The sequence below is a fragment of the Scyliorhinus canicula genome, chromosome 25, assembly GCF_902713615.1.
Source record: "Scyliorhinus canicula chromosome 25, sScyCan1.1, whole genome shotgun sequence".
NCBI classification, from domain to species: Eukaryota; Metazoa; Chordata; class Chondrichthyes; order Carcharhiniformes; family Scyliorhinidae; genus Scyliorhinus; species Scyliorhinus canicula.
In genome coordinates this window covers 16,088,789-16,112,932 of record NC_052170.1, presented here as the reverse complement: position 1 = coordinate 16,112,932, position 24,144 = coordinate 16,088,789, and the positions used below count along the sequence as shown (strand labels likewise).

General features: G+C 49.7%; 1 protein-coding gene across 1 annotated transcript in view; it reads left to right on the top strand.

The window, feature by feature from the left end:
• LOC119957243 (adhesion G protein-coupled receptor E2-like) overlaps positions 1-20,450 on the top strand; it is a 66,408-nt gene extending 45,958 nt beyond the window's left edge. Inside the window, exons 10-16 of the mRNA XM_038785088.1 lie at positions 2,818-3,021; positions 6,786-7,006; positions 10,411-10,477; positions 11,882-11,964; positions 15,824-15,992; positions 18,320-18,418; positions 19,250-20,450. Coding sequence (XP_038641016.1) covers positions 2,818-3,021; positions 6,786-7,006; positions 10,411-10,477; positions 11,882-11,964; positions 15,824-15,992; positions 18,320-18,418; positions 19,250-19,303 — 897 coding nt within the window. The 3' untranslated portion in view covers positions 19,304-20,450. The remainder of the gene's footprint in view (positions 1-2,817; positions 3,022-6,785; positions 7,007-10,410; positions 10,478-11,881; positions 11,965-15,823; positions 15,993-18,319; positions 18,419-19,249) is intronic.
• The last annotated feature ends 3,694 nt before the right edge of the window (positions 20,451-24,144 follow it).

The following is a 24,144-nucleotide window of genomic DNA, read 5'->3' as shown; positions in this document are numbered from 1 at the left end:
CGGTACTTCATTCATGATCTGTTCATTGAGTTTTAAACCCCTCCAACTCCCGCGGGAGGCCTTGAACCCGTGCCTGCTCGAACATTATTCCAGGCCTCCCGATCGGTCCAGTAACACCAATGCCGTGGTCTTCCACTGCTGCTCCGCCAATGCCGCGGTTTTGGAGTGTGTTACCGCTGGAGTAACGTAGGAGACGGGTTGAGCACAGCGAGATCCCACAAGCAGCGACGTAATAATGACGCAACAATCCAAATTGGAGATGAATACTGGCCATGGAGTGGTCAGGGAGGGCCCCTGTTCTGCATTGAGAACGAACCTATCAGTTATTAGGCAGATAGTGCCGGGATTTGGAATTCCTACTCGGATTCCCTTGAGGGAGGGTTTGTTCTGCTGGTTTATACATAACAAAATCACAGACCTCTTTTTGAGCCTTTGTGTTCATGAATTATGGTCAAGTTCCTTGTGATTCTGCAGTTAAGCTTGTCAAAGCACTTTGCAACTATTGGTACTCTGGACTGTATTAACTTTATACACATATAAGTCTGAAATACTAAGTTGCTGTACACTGCATTGGAATCATTCAAATATTCGTACAGCACCTAACCTAACATTCGAATCAAGAGTAGTCCATTCGGCCCCTCGAGTCAACCCTGCCAGTAATGAGACCAATGCTGATCTGGTTGTGGCCTCAACTTCTTATTCTTGCCCTACTCCGGTAACCTTTGACTCCCTGTTATCATAGAATTTACATAGAATTTACAGTGCAGAAGGAGGCCACTCGGCCCATCGAGTCTGCACCGGCTCTTGGAAAGAGCACCCTACCCGAGGTCAACACCTCCACCCTATCCCCATAACCCAGTAACCCCACCCAACACGAAGGGCAATTTTGGACACTAAGGGCAATTTATCATGGCCAATCCACCTAACCTGCGCATCTTTGGACTGTGGGAGGAAACCGGAGCACCCGGAGGAAACCCATGCACACACGGGGAGGATGTGCAGACTCCGCACAGACAGTCACCCAAGCCGGAATCGAACCTGGGACCCTGGAGCTGTGAAGCAAATGTGCTATCCACAATGCTACCGTGCTGTTATTCAGCAATCTATCTCTCTGCCTTAATAATATTCATTGACCCCCACCCCCACCACTCCCGGGGAAGAGAGTGACAGAGAATCTGCTCCACCATTCAATTTGATCATGGCTGATCTTCATTTTAACACCATCCACCTGCCTTGGTTCAACCTTTACCCGACAAAAACAATTTATGGGTATCAATTTTAACATTTTCAATTGATTCCCTCGAGTGGCATATCTTTCTAGGTGCTCCAGAGTTCCATTACTTTTTGCATGAACGAGTGTTTTCCTGATGTCACCCAAAAAGGCCTAGCTGTTATTACGTTAGTTATGCAGGTTTTCTGGGGTTCAATTCAAATTCCATTTTTTTTTCTTTATTAAAAATAAATTTAGAGTGCCCAATTCATTTTTTCCAATTAAGGGGCAATTTAGCGTGGCCAATCCACCCACCCTGCACATCTTTTGGGTTGTGGGGGCGAAACCCACGCAAACACGGGGAGAATGTGCAAACTCCACCCGGACAGTGACCCAGGGCCGGGATCGAACCTTTGACCTCGGCGCCGTGAGGCAGCAGTGCTAACCCACTGCGCCACCGTGCTGCCCTCAAATGCCATTTGATGGCGCAAAGAATGTAATTATAATAGCACACCACACTCTAGATCAAAGGTCGCAATCTGTGGCATGGGAGGGGGGGGGGGGGGCACATACGGCCCACCTGGGTTCTGAGTGTGGCCCCCACGGGACATTTTGTTGAACGTTGTCCACGTGCAGGGTCGCCACATTCTGCTGATTTCCATCCGTATAGTGGCTGAAGTGATGTTGCTGGCCTTGTTCTGCTTTACACGCCAGCAGTTTAGCCCATTGGCCTAAATCAGCCCCTGTTAGAGTCGCTGCCATTGGCTGTCAGAGCCGTCCGCTCCCTCTGTGGCCACAGTGTAAATATTTCTGTTGTTTTTACCATTTGAGGTTGATTACATGTTCTATTGATGTGCAAACGATTAAGCATTTTATCTAACATCCGATGAAAGATTTGACGTGTATTAAATATATTTAATCTTATTCATGGAGTCACGGGGAGTGAACAAGGCCGATCTCAATCTCACAGCCCACTGAGATGAAGGGGGGTCACTCCTGCGGCCCACTCACCAGCCTACGTTTCCCACCAATGGCCTAGGGAGTGGAAGTGGTTTTTTAAAAAAATAAGTCATGGGATGTGGGTCTCGCTGGCTAGGCCGGCATTTAGTACCCACCTCTAATCACCTTGAGCCAACCAACTGGGGTCACATACAGGCCATACCAGGTAAGGATGGTAGATTTCCTTCCCTAAAGGATATTTACAAAAGGAACAGGTTTTTACAACATTCACGGTCATCGTTACACTTTTAATTCCAGATTTCTTTATTGAATTCACCGTCTGCCACGGTAGGATTCGATCCCAGGTCCCCAGAGCATTACCTGGGGTCCCTGGATCACTGGTCCAGGGTCTTCACCACTATCTTCACCACTATCTTCATCACTATCTTCCCTCAATGTGTTGACCACAGTGCAACCGTGCCAATGACACACTTCGAACGGGAACGATTCTGTGTCGTCCGCAACTTTTGTTTCATCGGGATTTCCTGGTGTGGTCACTTCCTTAGCCGTCTGTTTGGTTTACCACTAACACTTCTCTCACAGGTACGAAGAAGCATGGACTCATTGAGGTAATCCTGACGCCTGATCTTCCTGCATTGTGCCCGCAGGATCTTCCAGACGTGTTTGAGGTTACTGTCATCACATACGTTGGATTGAGCATCTCGCTGGTGTGCCTGCTGCTGGCAATCGCCACCTTTGCCACTTGCCAGTCTGTGACAGAGTTAAGGCGGACCATCCACATTCACCTGTGCCTGAGCTTGTTTGTCGCCGATTTGGTCTTCCTGATCGGAATTTCGCGGACGGGGAATCGGGTAAGGAGTCCTGAAGGTCATTCGGTCCGTGACAAGACGGGGAAGGGAAACAGCATCAGTCAGCCGTGCGCCCTCACTCGGTCCTGTAGAGCAGCAGTGCCATGGAGTTAAAAAGAAAAAGGAGGACAAACGGCCCCTCATGCCTGTGACAGCCCTTTTCCTCCCCTTCCCCTCCCCGCCCCTTTTTTTTTCCTTTTCAAACATTTACCCAATTCCCCGTTACTCTCGATTCTGCTTTCACCACGTTCCAGATCATAACCACTCGCTGTGTAAATATAGGTCCTCCGCATGTCTCCCTGGCTCCTGGAAAAATTCCCACAAATCTGCAAGCTTTGGTTACCACATCCTACTGCGTTGGAAACACCTTCTTATTATTTACCCAATCAAAACACTTCATTATTTCGAAAGCCCCCCACCGCCACCCCTTGATTTTTTTTCTGCTTAAAGGAAAAAAAATGCCACTTTCTCCAGTCTTTACAGGCCGCTGCATTGTCTGGCCCCCTTTGGGATCAACCTCCTCTCGGGATGCCAACCCCTCAAGGATTGGCCTGGGGTTCCCAAGAATTGAAGACCTTGCCCAAACTCAGCCGTGTACACAGCCCTGGAGGAATAAGGGGCGGGATTTCTGGGGTGTGGCACCCCGTCAGGGTTCTCCGTTTCACCGGCTGGCAAATGGGGTTTCCCGTCGTGGGGCAGCCGCGCGCCGTCAGGAAACCCCCCACCCCACCACCGAGCTGCCGACGCAACAGAGAATCCCGACGGCGGAGAATTCAGCCCCAGATCTTCAGGACATTTATTTTTTTGTCATTTTCATTGAACTTTCCTCTTTAGCAGCCATTCGAATATTGAAAAGGACATGGGGCGGTGGGGGGGGGGGGGGGGGGGGGGGGGGGGGAGCATCATCCAATTGGGTAATGTCACTTTCCAATTCCCAAAGATGGATGTGTTGGCCGGCTAATGGAGAGTGGGTGGGGGAAGTCCTGTTTTGTCCCCCTTATCCATTCATGGGATGAGGGCATCGTTGGCAAGGCCAGCATTTGTTGCCCACCCCTAATTGCCTTTCCACATTCACAGGGTATTTAAGAGTCAACCACTTTGCTGTGAGTCACATGTAGGCCAGACCGGGTAAGGACGGCAGATTTCCTTCCCTGAAGGACATTAGTGAACCAGTGAGTTTTTTTTTTACGACAATCGACAATGGTTTTGTGGTCATCATTAGTCCTTTAATTCCAGATTTTTTTGATTGAACTGTGATGGGATTAGATCCTTGATCCTCGGAGCATTACCCTGGGTCTACTGCTAGTCCAGTGACAATGCCACGAGACCACCGCCTACCCTCAATCGCGAGGAATGCATTGCCGTTGGCAACCCGAATCCTTTCTGTAACACCTCTCCATGAGCTGGCATGCTTTCCAAAGAGTTGACACCGAGCGTTGGACTCAATGCTACAGCTGGGGAAGGCCCGGTTTCACAATGGTTTTCCGCACTTGCTCGCTTACGTCCTCTGTTACCTCCATTTATAAACTCAAGGTCACTTGAAGCATTTTTACTGACAGTAATGAATATTAAAGTCTGATTATCGAGGTTTGAAAGACTGGAAGTTGACCAGACTCTAACTCGAACAGGGCCTATATTCATGTCCCTGGACTTACGACCGACCATAAAACTCCATAACTTTTATGGTTACCACTTCTTAATTGTTAATTTCCTCCCCCGGGCCTCTGTACATTAGTTACTCATTAACACGTTTGGCTGAAGTCCCTTTGAGTGCAAATTGCTAAACCATTTATTTTACAAATAGGTGAGCAATTGCAATTAAACAGGAACTTTTGACAAAGTGGCAGAGGTGATTAAATATTTCTGCTCCTTGGGGGGGGGGGGGATTTTCGGCCTCCCCACTCCCCGCGTGGCATGTTTCCCGATGGTGGCGTAAGCTTGCCATTGACCAGCCGTGCCACCTTCCGGTCCCACTGATGACTACGGCCTTTTTGTGCGATCGTCTGCCGCACCTCAGAGGGACATGCTGCTAATGGAGGGGGGGGGGGTCGCCATTGGTGGGACTGGAAGACCCCCACCCTCGCCGGTGGGAAGCAGTCCCCAGGGCCGAATTCCCTGGACTCGAGCAAGAGGTCAGTTTTTGGGGGTCTCAGGGAGGGAGGGCTTTGGGCGAGGGGGGGGATGGGGGGGGGGCAGAGATGGATAGTAGGGGATCGGGGTGCCGGGGGAAAGACTGGTGAGGGGGTGTTGGGGGGAGGATCTGGGGTTATTAGACCTCAAAAGGAGGAGGGGTGCCCGAAGTTAAGGGAGGGACTTCTTAAGGACACCTTTTAGGGGCTGGTTTAGCACACTGGGCTAAATCGCTGGCTTTGAAAGCAGGCCCAGGCAGGCCAGCAGCACGGTTCAATTCCCGTACCAGCCTCCCCGAACAGGCGCCGGAATGTGGCGACTAGGGGCTTTTCACAGTAACTTCATTTGAAGCCTACTCGTGACAATAAGCGATTTTCATTTCATTTTTCATTTTCACGTGTGGTCACGAGAATCCTCACCCAAGGCCTGAACATGATTATTTTTGTGCTTCCCCTGCATACCCAGGAGCCCCTGCTGCCACCCTGGGCCTCAATTATTGTTCAGTGACGAACATATAAATCACAGTCAGGCCACTCCGGATAGAAGGGAAAACCTCTTCACAAAAAAGACTTCACCTCTAATAAGGGCAACTCTTTCCCTCAAAAACCAACCAGTGCTAACACAAATAATCGTTTTCCAACACAACAGTGATCAGGGGTCTGGAGCCAATGTCCGGGGATTGAGTTAAGATGCAAATTAGCTGTGGTCGCATTGAGTAGCAGAGCTCCTTCGGGGGGGCCGAGTGGCCGATTCCAGTTCCTCCCGTCCCATCTTCTTCAGAGGTCCTGCTCCAAATAACCTCGGCTCAAACCTCTCGGCTGACTTTCCAGTGCAGGACTGAAGGAGTGTTGCGCTGCGCTGTCAGAGGAGCAGTCTTTTGAATGAAGCAGGTGGATGTACAAGCTGCCATGACGCCATTCGAAAGGCGAACGGGGGAGTTGACCTCGGAATCCTATTTACCCCTCAGCCAACGTCACTGAAACCGATGGCCAGCCCGTTATCACCTCACCCTCTGTGGAACCTTGCAGTGGGCAAAATGGCGACTGCGTTTCCTGCATTACAGCAGGGGTACATTTCAAAAGTCCCCAGACGGCAGTCAAGCGATTCAGGACGCTCTGTGGTCACGAGATGCGCCACGCGAAGGCAAATCCTCCCCTCGTGCTGTCGTGTTAGGTGCACGGGTCTAACACTGGCTGCAACTGGATACAGCTTAGATCAAAAAGATACTCCAGACCTTGAAGTTAGTTCAGTCGGGTTTATTGAACCAGCAGCACAGTTAGCACAGTTCTCTATAAGTTCGACTCTCTGCTAACCTAAGTGTGGTTACTCTGTCTGACTGAACCAGACTAGCTCTTAGCCACGTGCTGGAGGTGTGATCCTGTACATACACCCTGACCCACTCTGTAGATGTTCAGCAATGGAAAGAGGTGGAGTGTGAGTGCCTCATGTCTTTTATAGTCAGATCCCACCCCTGAGTGTCCTGCCTGCTTATTGGTCCTGCCCTGTTCTCTGTGTCCATTAGCTGCTTGTCTGTGCCTGCCTGGATATCATTATGTGTGCGTCCGCATATCATGACGCACGTGCTCCACATCCCAGCGCTGGTGCCCTGGATTAACACTCTGACTGTTTCTGTTCAGGTTCTGTGTGGAGTTATCGCAGCCATTCTCCACTACTCCTTTCTGTCAGTGTTCGCCTGGATGTTTCTAGAAGGAATCCAGCTTTACCTGATGGTGCAGGTGGTCTTCACCCCCAAGGTTCCTTTCGAGAAGTTCATCTACTGGATTGGCTACGGGGTTCCGTTTCTGATCGTGGGAGTTTCGGCAGCAATCAATCACAACGGATATGGCACCAAATCGCAGTGAGTGGACATTCTTAAGTGTCATCTTATGAACGACACATCTGACTTGGGACGCAATTGTTGATCCATTGCTTTTATGTTACAAACCCCTCATTAGCCGATGGTAAGTATTGATTCCTCACTGCGGATTGGTACCCCAGGCTCCAGCCAGCCTCTGGTTGGCGAACTCAACGTGGGATACACTGCAGTCAAATAGCCAACCAATGGGCCATGAGGAAGAGCATGGCAGCCTCACCCAATCCCCGACAGAAGCACTACTTCGTAGCGAAGGGCCGGCACGCAATGACTGATCCTTCCTGTCCACGGGGCAGGGCTCTTGAGGCCAAATTTAGCATCTTCTGAGGGTACCTCAGCTGAGGCGCACCCATGACTTACTTTCATAAGGTATAGGAGCTGAATTAGGCCATTTGGCCCATCGAGTCTGCTCTGCCATTCGATCATGGCTGATCCCATCCAGGCCTCAACTCCACCATCTTGCCCATTTTGCATAACCCTTCAACCCATCACCAATTAAATATCTGTTTAACTCCTCCTTAAATTTACTCACTCTCATAAAACATACAGTGCAGAAGGGGGCCATTCAGCCCATCGAGTCTGCACCGACCCACTTAAGCCCTCACTCCCACCCTATCCCCATAACCCAATAACTCCTCCTAACCTTTTTTGGACACTAAGGGCAATTTATCATGGCCAATCCACCCAACCTGCATGTCTCTGGACTGTGGGAGGAAATCGGAGCACCCGGAGGAAACCCACGCAGACACGGGGAGGACGTGCAGACTCCGCACAGACAGTGACCCAGCCTGGGAATCGAACCTGGGACCCTAGTGCTGTGAAGCCGCAGTGCTAACCGCTATGCTACCGTCCCAACATCCACCACACGTTGTGGTCGCGAATTCCATATATTCACAACCCTTTGGGAGAAGTAGTTTCTCCTCATCTCTGTTTTAAATTTGCGACCTCTTATCCTAAGACTATGACTTCTCGCTCCAGAATGCCCCACAAGAGGAAGCATCCGCTCCACGTCTACTTTATCCACACCTTTGATCATCTTGTATACCTCGGTTTGATCTCCCCTCATTCCTCTAAACTCGAGAGAGTATCGGCCGAAACTGTTCAATCTCTCCTCGTGCGACAAACCCCTCATCTCTGGAATCAACCAAGTGAACCTCCTCTGAACTGACTCCAATGCCACAGCATCTTCCCTCTAATAAGGGGGATCAAAACTGTGCACAATGCTCCAAGAACGGAGATACTGCTCATCCTTGGCTGCCTTCAAAAGACGATGGTGGCATTTCCTTTGTGATTGTTGTTTTTTTCCCCTCACGGTCATAAAGCTACTGAATGGGGGGTTTGAAAGTTGCCACTCAAGTGGATAGAGCTGTGAAGAAGGCCTATGGTGTGCTAGCGCTCGTTAGCAGAGGGATTGAATTTAAGAGCCGTGAGGTGATGATGCAGCTGTACAAAACCTTTGGAGTACTGTGTGCAGTTCTGGTTGCCTCATTTTGGGAAGGATGTGGAAGCTTTGGAAAAGGTGCAAAGGAGATTTACCAGGATGCTGCCTGGAATGGAGAGTAGATCTTATGAGGTAAGGTTGAGGGTGCTAGGCCTTTTCTCATTAGAACGGAGAAGGATGAGGGGCGACTTGATCGAGGTTTATAAGGTGATTAGGGAAATAGATTAAGTAGACAATCAGAGACTTTTTCCACAAGTAGAACAAACCATTACAAGGGGACATAAATTTAAGGTGAATGGTGGAAGATATAGGGGGGATGTCAGAAGTAGGTTCTTTACCCAGAGAGTAGTGGGGGCATGGAATGCACTGCTTGTGGAAGTAGTTGCGTCGGAAATATTAGGGACCTTCAAGCGGCTATTGGATAGGTACATGGATTACGGTAGAATGATGGGGTGAAGATTAATTTGTTCTTAATCTAGGACAAAAGTTCGGCACAACATCGTGGGCCGAAGGGCCTGTTCTGTACTGTATTTTGCTATGTTCTATGTTCGATGAATGGGATTCCGGAAGGCATTTTCAGAGGACGAATAATTGTTTTTTAAAAAAGGTATTTTAATCCAAACATATTCAACACAATAACACAACCTTAACATCCAACAGGGTATACAGTTTGTACAGTTCCCCCATTTACACCCCTGACCCCCCCCCCCCCCCCACCCTCCGCCTTTTATAAACAGCTGCTCAAATAAAGCCGTGAATGGCTTCCACCGTACCTCCCTAGGGCATATTTGACTTTCTCCAACCTGAGAAACCCATTCAAGTCTCCCAACCATGCTACGGCCCCCGGCGGTGTGGGCCAACCTCCAATTCAAAAGTATCCGTCACCGGGCGATCAGAGAGGCGAAGGCCAAGGCATCAGCCCCCTTCCCCTCAGCACCTCCGATGCCTCAAAGATTCACGACCCTCTGAGAGAAAGACCCTCCGCTGTGTGGAGTCTGCACGTCCTCCCCCTGTGTGCGTGGGTTTCCTCCGGGTGCTCCGGTTTCCTCCCACAGTCCAAAGATGTGCGGGTTAGGTGGATTGGCCATGCTAAATTGCCCATAGTGTCCTAATAAAAGTAAGGTTAAGGGGGGGATTGTTTGGTTACGGGTATAGGGTGGATACGTGGGCTTGAGTAGGGTGATCATGGCTCGGCACAACATTGAGGGCCGAAGGGCCTGTTCTGTGCTGTACTGTTCTATGTTCTATGTTCTGGAAGGAATTCCTCCTCATCTCTGTCTGAAATGGGCGACCTACCTTACTCTGAGATTCTGCCCGCTGGTCCCAGAGTCTCCCGCAAGGGGAAACAACCTCTCAGCATCTACCCTGCCCAGCCCCTGTGGCTGAAGTAGATTTGCCAAGTGGGATGGGTGTGCGGCAATGAAGGATTTGAAAATTCTTGATTCGCTCTGGCGGAACCCGGGGAACCAGTGGAATTGGGTCAAGGGGATCTCGCCAAGCTCACAGGGGCCGTTAACTGGGTGTATGTTGATGTGATGTAATCTAACACTGCCTGACGCATTCCCAATGACACGGGGTGGCTTAGTGGTTAGCACTGCCGCCTCACATCGCCAGGGGACCTGAGTTCGTGTCTGCCCTTGGATTACCGTCTGTGCGGAGTCTGCACGTTCTCTCCATGTCTGCGTAGGTTTCCTCCGGGTGCTCCAGTTTCCTCCCACAGTCCAACGATGTGCAGGTTAGGTGGATTGGCCACGCTAAATTGCCCCTTAATGTCCAGGGAAGTGCAGGTTAGGTTACAGGGATGGGCAGGGGAGTGGACCTGGATAGGATGCTCTTTTGGAAGGTCGGTGCAGACTCGAAGGGCCGAGTGGCCTCCTTCTGCAGTGTAGGTTTTATGTGATTCTATAAACATGACCGGGTTTAACCACCTTTTATCTTTTCACCACAGGTGTTGGCTTGACACGAAGAATTGCTTTGTCTGCAGTTTTTATGTGCCTGCCGTGGTGATCAGCATTGTAAGTTTAATAAAGTATTGATCAGACACTTGGTTGCATCAAAGAAATGTTCCATTTTGTGCCTCGGAGCTAGCTACAATAAAGAGAGTGGGAGGTAGAGGGAGGGAGGATGGAGGGAGTGTAGGTGGAGGGAGAGATGGATTGGTTTTGGCAGAGGGACAAGAGCTGGCGGCCATCTTGACTCACGACCTCTGTTGAGTCAAACTTACAAGTGTGGAAATCGCTAGGGTGTCACCACTCCACATCAAACGTGGCTGACCAGGATTCGCTACCGCTCTTACCGCCAGCCATTGGTGAATTTGGAAGGATTTTATTGGTTGAAACTCAACCCCACAGGTTGAAAGTCGACCCTTGGCCTAGTTACGAACGCACCTTCCTCGGCCATCAAGATCTGGGGTGGGACGCGAACCTGGAATTTCTGGCACGCAGCCAGGGACGGCAGGGATGCAAACCCACTGCGCCACAAGACCTCCGTTAAGTTGTGATGTGGAGATGCCGGCGTTGGACTGGGGTGAGCACAGTAAGAAGTCTTACAACACCAGGTTAAAGTCCAACAGGTTTGTTTCAAACACTAGCTTTCGGAGCACTGCTCCTTCCTCAGGTGAATGGAGAGGTATGTTCCAGAAACATATACAGGCAAAGTCAGAGATGCCAGACAATGCCTGGAATGCGAGCATTTGCAGGTAATCAAATCATTACAGTCCAGAGATAGGGGGTAATCCCAGGTTAAAGAGGTGTGAATTGTCTCAAACCAGGACAGTTGGTAGGATTTTGCAAGCCCAGGCCAGATGATGGGGGGTGGATGTAATGTGACATGAATCCAAGATCCTGGCTGAGGCCGAACTCATGCATGCGGAACTTAGCTATAAGTTTCTGCTCTGCAATTCTGCGTTGTCGCGTGTCCTGAAGGCCGCCTTGGAGAACGCTCACCCGGAGATCAGAGGCTGAATGCCCTTGACTGCTGAAGTGTTCCCCGACTGGAAGGGAACATTCCTGCCTGGTGATTGTCGCACGATGCCCGTTCATCCGTTGTCGCAGTGTCTGCATGGTCTCGCCAATGTACCACGCTTCGGGACATCTTTCCGTTAAGCTGCTCACCCAAAACCAACCTTCTCCCAATCTTATCCTTATTCTATATCCATGCATATTCCCTTCTGGAAGGGAGTTGGGACAATGATCGGGGAACCGTAGGAGATGCATGCTTCCCCTAACCAGGAATGCTAAGACCCAGTTGAAGAATCAACCATCTCTGAGTTAAGCTCAGCTAACTCAGCATAAACAGGGGGCTGACACTGGGCTAGAGAAGATAAAATTAGTGACCATCAAGACCTGTTTAACCATTTGAGCACTGCCGTTTTTTTAAAGATGTCCGATATCATGTGTCATCTTTAATTTCAATTGCAGATCAATTTTCTCTTCCTCTTCAAAACATTAATGAGATTGAAAGTGGAGTTGTCGAACATGATGCCTGACAGGAAGAACCACAGGTAAATGGTTTACAGACAACTTGACTAAACGTGACCCTTTTAGACCAGACGTTAAACAGAGGCCCAGTGCCCTCTCAGGCAGACGTAGGGGAAGTGATTCAACGAAGGGCAGGGAAGCTCCCCTCAGTGTCCCGGCCAACATTCATCCCTGGGCCAAGTTCACAGTCAAAGAAAAAAAAACAAGAGCATCTGCCCCATTGTCGCATGGCTGTTTGCGGGATCTTGCTCTGCTCAAAATGGCGGCCGCTGTTTCTATGTGACACCAGTGACTACACCTCAGAGAGTGCTTCATTGGCTGCAAAACGGCTTGGGCCGTCCTGAGGTTGTGAAAGGTGCCGCATAAACGCATTCGCTGCCTTAACTGGACTGGGGCCATAGGCTGACACGGAACTAAAACAAACGCGTTAGTAAGTACGTCTTAACATCTTAGTCGCTTTGTATTAAATTGGTGAAGGGCTTAAGTGGGTCGGTGCAGCATCCGAATGGCCTCCTCCTGCACTGTATGTTCTATGTTCCTCGCGCAGGACACTAAGATTTAAAATACTGGGAAATGTACGTCACAAAGTAATGGCTAATCGATACCAAACGTGGGTCTTAGAACTCCCGGTTCGGGTGGGGAGGGAGCAAGCCTTGCTAATGGGCGGCACGGCAGCACAGTGGGTAGCAATGTTGCTTCACAGCTCCAGCGTCCCAGGTTCGATTCCCGGCTTGGGTCACTGTCTGTGTGGAGTCTGCACGTTCTCCCCGTTGTCTGCGTGGGTTTCCTCTAGGCGCTCCGGTTTCCTCCCACAAGTCCCAAAAGACGTGCTTGTCAGGTGAATTCTGAATTCTCCCTCCGTGTTACCCGAACAGGCGTCGGAATGTGGCGACGAGTGGATTTTCACAGTAACTTCATTGCAGTGTTAATGTAAGCCTACTTGTGACAATAACGATTATTAAATTAAATTAATTTGGGGTCGTTCCAAATTAAAACGTGTGGAATCAAGTTAATTTTTGAGGGAAGATTTGTTAGAACATAGAACATTACAGCGCAGTACGGGCCCTTCGGCCCCCGATGTTGCGCCGACCTGTGAAACCATCTGAAGCCTATCTGACCTACATTATTCCATTTTCATCCATATGTCTATCCAGTGACCACAGTGTCCAGTGTTGATGTGATCCCCCAGCCAGCTAAGTCCATGGTTCTCCTGAGCTCAGTTGATGATTAAGCAGTCAACACAGTTTAGAATTGGCTGTGGATGGGTAGGCCAGTCAGCTCAGGCTCTAAACAAAGCTCACAAGCGAACGCCCGAAGGTATACGATGGTCCTGGTATGGACCCTGTTCCTCCTGTTCCTGCAACCCCCAGTGCACTGTGCTGGCAAATTACCCATTCTCAGCAGGTCTCGCCTCATTACTGGGCCTAGAATCTAATAGAGGAGTTTATTTATTTATTGGCCACCATTTATTGCCCATCCCTGATTGCCCTTGAACAGAGTGGCTTGCTGGGCCCTTTCAGAGGCAACCACATTGCTGTGGATCTGGAGTCACGCGTAAGCCAGACCAAGTAAGGACGGCAGACTTTCTTCCCTTCCATAAAGATCAATCCCAATTCATGGTCTTCATTCGACTTTTAATTGTTAAAGGGAATACATTCAGGCTTCACCCCCTGGTGTGGTGGGATTTGAACCCAGGATCCTAAACATTTCCTCAGGTTACTAATCCAGTGACAATAACACTGTGCTACCACCTCTCCGATTGTGGAGAAGTGTGTCTCCTCTATAACTGTGTATTTTCACTTTGAATGGGAATGGTAAGCATTCCTAGAATATAAATGAATACTAAAAATAATCTTTATTGTCACAAGTCGGCTAACATTAACACTGCAATGAAGTTACTGTGAAAAGCCCCTGGTCACCACATTTCGGCGCCTGTTCGGATACACAGAAGGAGAATTCAGAATGTCCAACTTACCTAACAAGCACGTCTTTCAGGACTTGTGGGAGGAAACTGGAGCGCCCGGAGGAAGCCCAAGCAGACACGGTGAGAGCGTGCAGACCCAGCAAAAACAGTGACCCAAGCCACGAATCGAACCTGGGACCCTGGAGCTAGGGAGCAGCAGTGCTAACCACTGTGCTGCCATGCTGCTGCAGCGGCTGCACGCTGGCACAGTGGTTAGCACTGCTGCTTCACAGCACCAGGAACCAGGGTTCGATTCCCGGCTGGGTCACTGTCTGTGCGGAGTCTGCACGTTCTCCCCGTGTGTGCGTGGGTTTCCTCCGGGTGCTCCGGTTTCCTCCCTCAGTCCAAAGATGTGCTGGTCAGGTGGATTGGCCATGCTAAATTGCCCCTTCGTGTCCAAAGTGAGCAGGTTAGGTGGGGTTACGGGGATAGAGCGGGGGGAGTGGGCCTAGGTAAGGGTGCTTTTTCAGCGTGTCGGTGCAGGCTTGATGGGCCGAATGGCCCCCTTCCGCACTGTAGCAATTCTATAGTTCAATGATTCCCCCAAGTGGAAACTCACAAGCAATGGAATGGTAAGTCAAGGGCTGGAATATTGTAACCCACACTCTATACGAGCTACCTATTGGCATACAGCGGAAATCTCCATCGGCGGGATCCTCCACTCCACCGGTAGCGCATCCACACCAGGTATCCCGGCGGCGTGTGGTGGCCACAATGGGGACCCCCAGTGGCCGGCTGTGGGAATGCAGAATCCTGCCCATAGTGTTTGAGGGACCAGGTAAAGATTCAGTTTAATCCAGTGATGCCTGATGTGATAAACTGTCCACTGCAAAATTGATTATCATAAAGATCTTCATATTTCAGATAATACATAAATGACCTGGAGGAAGGTATAGGTGGTCTGATTAGCAAGTTTGCAGATGATACTAAGATTGGTGGAGTTGCAGATAGCGAGGAAGACTGTCAGAGAATACAACAAAATATAGATAGATTGGAGAGTTGGGCAGAGAAATGGCAGATGGAGTTCAATCCAGGCAAATGCGAGGTGATGCATTTTGGAAGATCAAATTCAAGAGCGGACTATATGGTCAATGGAAGGGTCCTGGGGAAAATTGATGTACAGAGAGATCTGGGAGTTCAGGTCCATTGTACCCTGAAGGTGGCAACGCAGGTCGATAGAGTGGTCAAGAAGGCATACAGCATGCTTGCCTTCATCGGACGGGGTATTGAGTACAAGAGTAGGCAGGTCATGTTACAGTTGTATAGGACTTTGGTTAGGCCACATTTGGAATTCTGCGTGCAGTTCTGGTCGCCACATTACCAGAAGGATGTGGATGCTTTGGAGAGGGTGCAGAGGAGGTTCACCAGGATGTTGCCTGGTATGGAGGGTGCTAGCTATGAAGAAAGGTTGAGTAGATTAGGATTGTTTTTGTTGGAAAGACGGAGGTTGAGGGAGGACCTGATTGAGGTCTACAAAATTATGAGAGGTATGGACAGGGTGGATAGCAACAAGCTTTTTCCAAGAGTGGGGGTGTCAGTTACAAGGGGTCACGATTTCAAGGTGAGAGGGGGAAAGTTTAAGGGAGATGTGCGTGGAAAGTTTTTTACGCAGAGGGTGGTGGGTGCCTGGAACGCTTTACCAACGGAGGTGGTAGAGGCGGGCACGATAGCATCATTTAAGAGGCACCTAGACAGATATATGAACGGGCGGCAACAGAGGGAAGTAGACCTTGGAAAATAGGAGACAGGTTTAGATAAAGGATCTGGATCGGCGCAGGCTGGGAGGGCCGAAGGGCCTGTTCCTATGCTGTAATTTTCTTTGTTCTTTGTTCTTTGTACTATTAAACACTGATGCTGCTGCTGTTGTTTAGTCTATTGCCGTGACGGGGCTCTGAAAAATGTGATGATTGTTTTTTCAGAGTATTTACCCTGACGGCCATTGGTCAGTCAGTCATCCTGGGCTCTACCTGGATTTTCGGGGCCTTTTACATCCAGGAAGCAACCATTCCAATGATGTACATCTTCACCATATTGAACAGCTTCCAGGGAATGTTCATCTTCATCATGCACTGCCTGATGTATAAGAAGGTTTGTCTCCGTTTGCTTCATGTGTTCGTCACCCAACCCGGTATCTTAATCGTGCGCCCGTGGTGCTTTCCTGAAGTGGAATAGAACATAGAGCATAGAACAGTACAGCACAGAACAGGCCCTTCGGCCCTCGATGTTGTGCCGAGCCATGATCACCCTACTCAAACCCACGTATCCACCCTATACCCGTAACCCAACAACCCCCCCTTAACCTTACTTTTTTTAGGACACTACGGGCAATTTAGCATGGCCAATCCACCTAACCCGCACATCTTTGGACTGTGGGAGGAAACCGGAGCACCCGGAGGAAACCCACGCACACACGGGGAGGACGTGCAGACTCCGCACAGGCAGTGACCCAGCCGGGAATCGAACCTGGCACCCTGGAGCTGTGAAGCATTTATGCTAACCACCATGCTACCGTGCTGCCCAATGTTCCCTAAATTCGGCAAAAGCTGGTAACGGTCGGGAAAAGCGGTGATGAAGCCATTGGCAGCAGATGGATTTCTCCACCGGATCATGCAGGACATAGAAAAAAAAATGGCAAGGGAGGGGTCCCACGGTGGCATTGAAATTGAAAATCGCTCATTGTCACAAGTAGGCTTCAAATGAAGTTACTGTGAAAAGCCCCTAGTCGCCACATTCCGGCGCCTGTTCGGGGAGGCTGGTACGGGAATCGAACCGTGCTGCTGGCCTGCCTTGGTCTGCTTTCAAAGCCAGTGATTTAGCCCTGTGCTAAACCAGCCCCTGTTAGTGGGTCTGACCCATGCTAGTGGGTCAGGCTTTCTGATTGCTCCCGCGTAATTCCCCCCCCCCTTCCCCGGCAGTGTCAGGACACTGCCCCCTGGGGAAGCATTCGGACATGACCACCACCCAGTCCGCGAGCTCCTCTGGGAGGTCGGCTGACCAAGTGCGCGCCTCGGGAGATCAGTCGGATTTCACGCTGTCCAGCCTTCGCGCCGACATGAATGGACTTTCTTGCAGGGGTGTTGGGGCGAAAGGCGGCGGTGTGGGGGGGATGATTCCGGATGGAGAGACCTGATGATTCTATGCTAATGTATGGAAGTGACGATCCCGGTGCTGAATGTTGAGAATCGCGTTCCGTCACTGCCGGGGAGGAGGGAGGGGACAATCACGCTATCATGTCAGCTTGAAACGCGATGTGGGCACCTCACAAGATTTTATGTCCTCGTCGCCAAACCCACCCAGGCAGCAGGAAACCCTGGTCGCTCTCTTTGCCAGGAATATATGTCAGTGCAGTCCAATGCTCTGTCTTCATTTTCAAGCCTTGGTAGCAGCTGCTGGCGTTACCAACAGAAAACCGTCGCTCATGAATCCAGTCATTAATTCAGGGGAGACCTCTTTACTCGGCGGGGGGTGGGGGGGGGGGGGGGGGGGGGGTGAATCAAGGATCCTGACTCTCTGCTGTACATTCCATGTTGGGAGGTTCCTTGCCGAAGGTTCAGCTAGTGTGCAACACCTGCATTCGTCCAGCGGGGGGCGCTGGATCAGAAAATAGAACCCTGTAGAACATTCCTTCCCCGAACACAGTCAACAGAGCCCAACTACCATCACCGAGTTGTCCCAAACAGCCCCCCCCCCCACCAAATCCCCCCCCCCCCCCACACACACACACACACACACCATCTATCTTTCCTGCTTTCCTCGTGAAATCTAACTCTGTGACCTAGCATTTGCTCACCCATTTTAATGTCTCCCTGTTTGGGGTCAGATTTTGTCTGGTAATTGTCCCATGAAGAACCATTAAAGGCAGGTGTTGTTATTTGTCCTTGGAAATTTGGTGTGTAAGGCATGTGGATAGGTTTCCTCCCCCAGTGATATCCCACGATAAACCAACTCAATAATGACCAGCGTTGAAATTTAGACTGTTCGCACTGTGTCTGGGTCAGGAAGTCCACCCTTCCCTCGATTCACTTACTTCCTTTCTCATAGAATCCCAACGCTGCAGAAGGAGGCCATTCGGCCCATTGGGTTTGAACTGACCCTCCGAAAGAGCACCCTACCTCGGTCCACTCCCCCACCATTTCACCGTACCCCACCTAACCTCCACATCTTTGGACACTGAGGGGGTAATTTAGCATGGCCAATCCACCTAACCTGCACATCTTTGGGCTGTGGGAGGAAACCGGAGCACCCGGAAGAAACCCACGCAGACGCGGGGAGAACGTGCAGACTCCGCACAGACAGTCACACGAGCTTGGAATTGAACTCAGATCCCTGGTCCTGTGAGGCAGCAGTGCTAACCACCTTGTCACCGTGTCACCCATATGTGAGCTACAAATCCTGTCTGTCTTTGCTTTTAATAGGTGAGAGAGGCCTATGGTCGAGGTTTGGCGAAGTGTTTCAGGAAATCACACGTATGGAGACCGGTTTCCACCTCCATCTTGCGAACATCATTAAACCAGGTGAAATCTCCAAACCATTTGGTCGATTCCCAGACAGTGCAGTAACTTTGAAAGTGCAGTACCTCAGACACTGCAGTATCTCAGACACCGCAGTATCTCAGACAGTGCAGCATCTCAGACAGTGCAGTACCTCAGACAGTGCAGCATCTCAGACAGTGCAGCATCTCAGACAGTGCAGTACCTCAGACAGTGCAGCATCTCCGACAGTGCAGTACCTCAGACAGTGCAGCATCTCAGACAGTGCAGTACCTCAGACAGTGCAGCATCTCAGACAGTGCAGTACCTCAGACAGTGCAGTACCTCAGACAGTGCAGCATCTCAGACAGTGCAGCACCTCCGACAGTGCAGCATCTCAGACAGTGCAGCATCTCAGACAGTGCAGTACCTCAGACAGTGCAGTACCTCAGACAGTGCAGCATCTCAGACAGTGCAGCATCTCAGACAGTGCAGCATCTCAGACAGTGCAGTACCTCAGACAGTGCAGCATCTCAGACAGTGCAGCACCTCCGACAGTGCAGCATCTCAGACAGTGCAGCATCTCAGACAGTGCAGCACCTCAGACAGTGCAGCAAGCATCTCAGAAAGTGCAGCATCTCAGACACTGCAGCACTCCCTAAGTAAGATTTCCAAGTTCAGGTCTCTGGTCTCTGAGTTATAAATTCTTTTCCAATCACAATCATCCCACTCAGAGGCAAGGGTGGTTCTTATTGAGGCACAGCTGACTCTTCTAACCACGGCTGACCACAGAGTGATTTTAAAATAGGCATCGCTTCTGGAAGTGAAGAATGATTTTCCTCATCTAACTTGGCGCCTGTACTTTTCTTTTCTCAGGGGCAGAGGAGTGTCCAAGAAACAGAGTCCACGACGTCTGGCACAGTCCCTTGATGCAGCGGGGGAATTGTTGTGCTTCATCTTCACACCACGCCTCAGTCATCACCTACGCGACTTCAGGTTTCTATCACATGCTGCCACACGCTCCCTGAGCAGGGGGGGGTACTCTGTAATGCGCCAGCTCCAGTGACACAGCGTTCCTTTCTTTCACTATCATTCTCTGTAGCGCTGCTCATTTTCGAGAATCGTCAGGGCCCAGACGTGGACGTGGCACGGGATCAGCCACCTCACCAATCACAGTGAGTTCTCCCAGGCGCCTTGGCCATCCCTCAACCAATATCACAAAGCAGACTTACTCCATTTTTTTTTCGGGGTGGGTGGGATCTTGCTGTGCGCAAATTGGTTGCAGGGCTGCCGTCATTCCAGCGTTGACTGCAATTTCAAAAGTACCTTATTGCCTGAAAAGCGCGATGGAGCATCCTCAGATTGTCACCGTGTCAATGTAACTTTGTTCTTCTGATGAATTTTAAAGATTGTCAACGTCTGTATTGCACTACACTCTGCAACAAAGGATCATGATTTACCTTTCCATTCTGTGCCTTTTTAAATGATTTTTTCCTGGAGTGTGAAAACTTATAAAGGGTAATTTTCCGTTTGGTTAGTCGCCGATGGCAAGGTAAGGCGGCTCAGTTAGCTTGCGAAGGGGTTTAAACTCTCTCTCTCTGCCAAATTGAATTCAGATCCCTGGGGTTGGATGGTTGGTGGTGGTGACTGAACGAGACGGACCGATTCGCTGGTGTAACCCTGCACCGACTGCCTGGACCAATAATCCGGAGAAAAAGAGTCCACAGACATTTTGGGAATTTGAATTAGGTTCACAAATCTGGAAATAACCTTTAAAGCGAGATGAAGCTCTCGGGCTGTCCTAGAACCCAGTTAGTCAATGGCGGGCATTTAGGGAGCCACCCTTACCCAGTCTGGCTCACGCTGAAGGCCCACAGCAATCTTCTCGGAAGACCAATACATTGACGACCTTTCCAGCGATGCCACGTCCTGAGAATCAATAATAAAAAAGTTCTTTGTTTTCGCGCCCGGAACAAGTGGATGGCTGATGACAGAGGCAGCAGGAGTCCCTTGTAAAACATCCAATATTCATCTGTCAGCCTACTGAAGAGAACAATCCAATTCCAATTCACTACCCCCCCCCCCCCCCCCCCCCCCCCCCCTCCCCACCACCGAGCGATGCTGTAAGGAAGACCCCTGTCCGTTTCCACAGCTAGTTATTCCCGGGACAGATGTCGCCAGAGGCTTTTAGCTCGAAGGGTGCCACTCCACACCAAGCGTGGCGGACCAGGAGTGTCTCCTTCTCTCACCACCAGCCTGTGGTGATATGAGTGGGAGCACTGCCATTGGTGCAGAGCATTGGTTTCCCATTGGCTCTGGCTGGTCATGTGCCTCTCGTCTGATTGGCTGGGACTAGTCATGTGACTGCTCACCCATTGGTCGAGAGGCAAGTAGAGCCCGCCTCCGAGGCGGGGTATAAGTACCCAGGTTTCCCGGCGGTCGGCCTTTCTCTGTAGTCGACCACCGGGCTAACGACTAGCTGATTAAAGCCACAGTTTGGATCTTCATCGTGTCTCGCGTCCAATTGATGGTACATCACAGTCATTGACTTGTTGGAAGGATTTTGCAGGTTGACGCGCTCAAGCTGTTTGGTTGCGTTGTGAACGCACCTTCATTGGCCGTCATGTCCTGGGATGGGACTCGAACCTGGAGTTTCTGGCTCAGAATCAGGGATGCTAACCCACTGCCCCACAGGACCTCCAGGATAGGAAAGGATGTAGGCTATTTACCCATTCAGGCCTGCCAAGCAATTGAGTCGGATCATTGACCCACTTTGGTCCCATAATACCCATTACCCTTACCGAACAAAGAGTGCCTGTCAGCAGGCTATTCAACTGAAGAATGCATCACAGCTGGTGCCTGATGACAGGTTAAAGTTCAGACGAATAATTGCAGCATATAAGATCTTGAAGGGATTGGAAGGGTAGCTACTGTGAGGATCTCTCCACTTCTGTGAGAGACTAGAACCAGGGGATACATTGGAGAAGAAATGTTTTACCTTTTTAAGACAGAGATAAAGAGAATGTTTCTTCTCTCAGAGAACCATTCCGCAGAAAGCAGCGGAGGCTTTCATTAAATATATTTAAGGCAGAGTCAAGGGTTATGGGGTGGGGGGGGGGAGGGGCTGGTGGAGACAGGAAAGTGGGGTTGTGGCCACAACCTGATCAGCCATGATCTAATCGAATGGCGGAGCAGGCTCGAAGGGCCGAATGGTCTCCACCTGCCCCTAAGTCTTACATTCCTAAGATTCTTCCATTAACATTCACTTTTCCAACACTGCGAACGGGACAAGACTTGGGAATCCAACCAGTGAGGAGAGACTAATTCGGTTAAAATTATATCCATTGGAGTTTAGGAGAGTGAGAGGGGATCACATAGAAACTGTGACAATTCTTAAACAGGGTCGATTCAGAAATAATGTTCCCGATGGTGGGGGCGACCAGAACTGGGGGGGAGGGGGGGGGGGGGGGTTACGGTTTGTGGATGAGGGCTAAACCTTTTAGGACTGAAGTGAGGCAAAATTTCTTCACCCGGAGAGTGGTGAATCTGTGGAATTTGCGACCGCAGAAATTAGTTGAGCTCAAAACGTTGTATTATTTCGAGAATTAACAAGATATAGCTCTTGGGGCTGAAGGAATCAAGGGATACGGAGGGGACCAGGGCAGGATCAGGGTATTGAACTTGATGATCAGCCATGATCATAACGAATGGCGGAGCAGGTTCGAAGGGCCGAACGGCCTCCCTCCCGCTTCTCTTTTCTATGTATGTTTCCGTGTCGTAGCCTAAACTGCGGTAACTCATTGCAGGATGAGATTTCCACCAGAGATTACCATGAGCAGTACTCGGGAGGCAGAAGGCCGAATGAGGCAAAGACACAAAATGGCGGCAGAGAGGGACCTAGGCATCATTTGCTATTTGCCCCATTTATCCATTAACATGAAAAGTGAGACGTTGGGTGCAGGTGAACGCGCAGGTAAAGAGGGAGACCAAGGGAGGGAAACAAAGAGGGGAAGGCAGGAATAAAGGAAGGCGGAATTAATCTGTGACCCACAGAGAGATAATCATAGGTGATGTCAAAATTGACTTTTCCCCACGGCAACTGGAGGGAAGACAAACGGGAAATTAAAAGACAAAGATGGTGTAAATATGAAAGAATCTAGCACTGTTAGAATGAGATTAAATATTCGTACTAATGTATATTTGTATGATAGGAGATTCTTTATTAAAGTATAAACTGTAAACACAAATGCTAAAGATGTACACTATGCTCGTGGAATGGAATAAATATAGATTTCAATCTAAATTTTGTGTCATTACTATTTTATATAATTGCACCTTCGTCAGACAGATTACACGACTACATAAGGGGCAAATATATTGCCTGAACTTCAAACATTATTATTTACTGGTGTGAGAGGTCGGCAACGTGGCGCAGTTATTAGCACTGCTGCCTCACGACGCCAAGGATCCGGTTTCGATCCCGGCCCTGTGCGGAGTTTGCACATTCTCCCAAGTCTGCATGGGTCTCACCCCGCAACCCAAAGAGTTGTGCAGGGTAGGTTGCTTGGCCATGCTAAATTGCCCCTTAATTGGAAAAAAAGAATTGCGTACTCTAAATTTATTTTTTTTAAACTTAATGTTGTGCGATATTACAGGTCCGTATACATACCGATTGGATTATTACACCTCCATTATACAGGTTGCATTGTCATATAATACACATGGATGTTACACCACTAATTGAACTCTTGATTACACAAGCAAAAATACATTGCAGTCTGGATTCTGCGGTCAATGTGACAGTATCCAAGCTGAAAACTTCCCACAAAGATCTCTGTGCCGTGACTTTCTCCTCTTCATAATGTTAGTTTGAAATGAGTGCCGAGTCAAATGGATCTCCAGGCATCCAACAGCAGTGCTGTCATCAATCAGGATAGGCAGCCAATCAAATTGAAGTATTCTAACAGACAGCAAACCAGGAAACAAAAAGCACCAAATGTTTTAATTCCCATCAAAATTTTGCAGAGTGAAATGAAGATTGGGAAGTAGCCCGTGGGATTAAAGCAGAATCTGAAATCGCATTGAAAAAAATTTTAAAAGGTGTTTTACAAATATCGCAGTGGACATCTCACAACTATAAAATATGATTTGCAGGGCCAGAGAGGCTGTCCAGGAGTAACTATGAGCTTGGCACACCGTTAATAACCCAGGCACATATCCTCTGATCTCCAAAGTGATCATATCCTGGAGCTACCCTCAGATAACATGCTGGCGGACTCTCTGGAAATCTCCAACAAGGACTACACGGGAATTTCCTGGGATGTTCGAACTGCCTGGGCAATCGCCATGTACCGGAAATTATCCAAAACTTTAAATCAGAAACGTCAGATGGTTCCGACTATCTTACCAGAATAGCTGGCTAGGAAAAATTAGCAGATTTAAAACCACTTCTAACTCCTCTGCAACTATTCTATTTTCCCCCTTAGCCCCCACTGGGTCCTCTGACTTGTACCCCCTCCCACCCTTTACTGAATCCCCACCCTTTCTTGACTACCCTCTCAAATCCTCCAAATACACTCCTGGCACCCTAACTATGCCCACAGCCCACTGCTACCCCATCAACACCCAAATGACCACCTGGCCGACCCCACCACGACCCATCATATCGCCTCACTGACCACCCAGCCGTCCCCAATCCACATTAACCCCCCCCCCCCCCAACTGACCTCCTGGCCCACCCGAACCGTACGATGTCCCCACTAACCACCCAA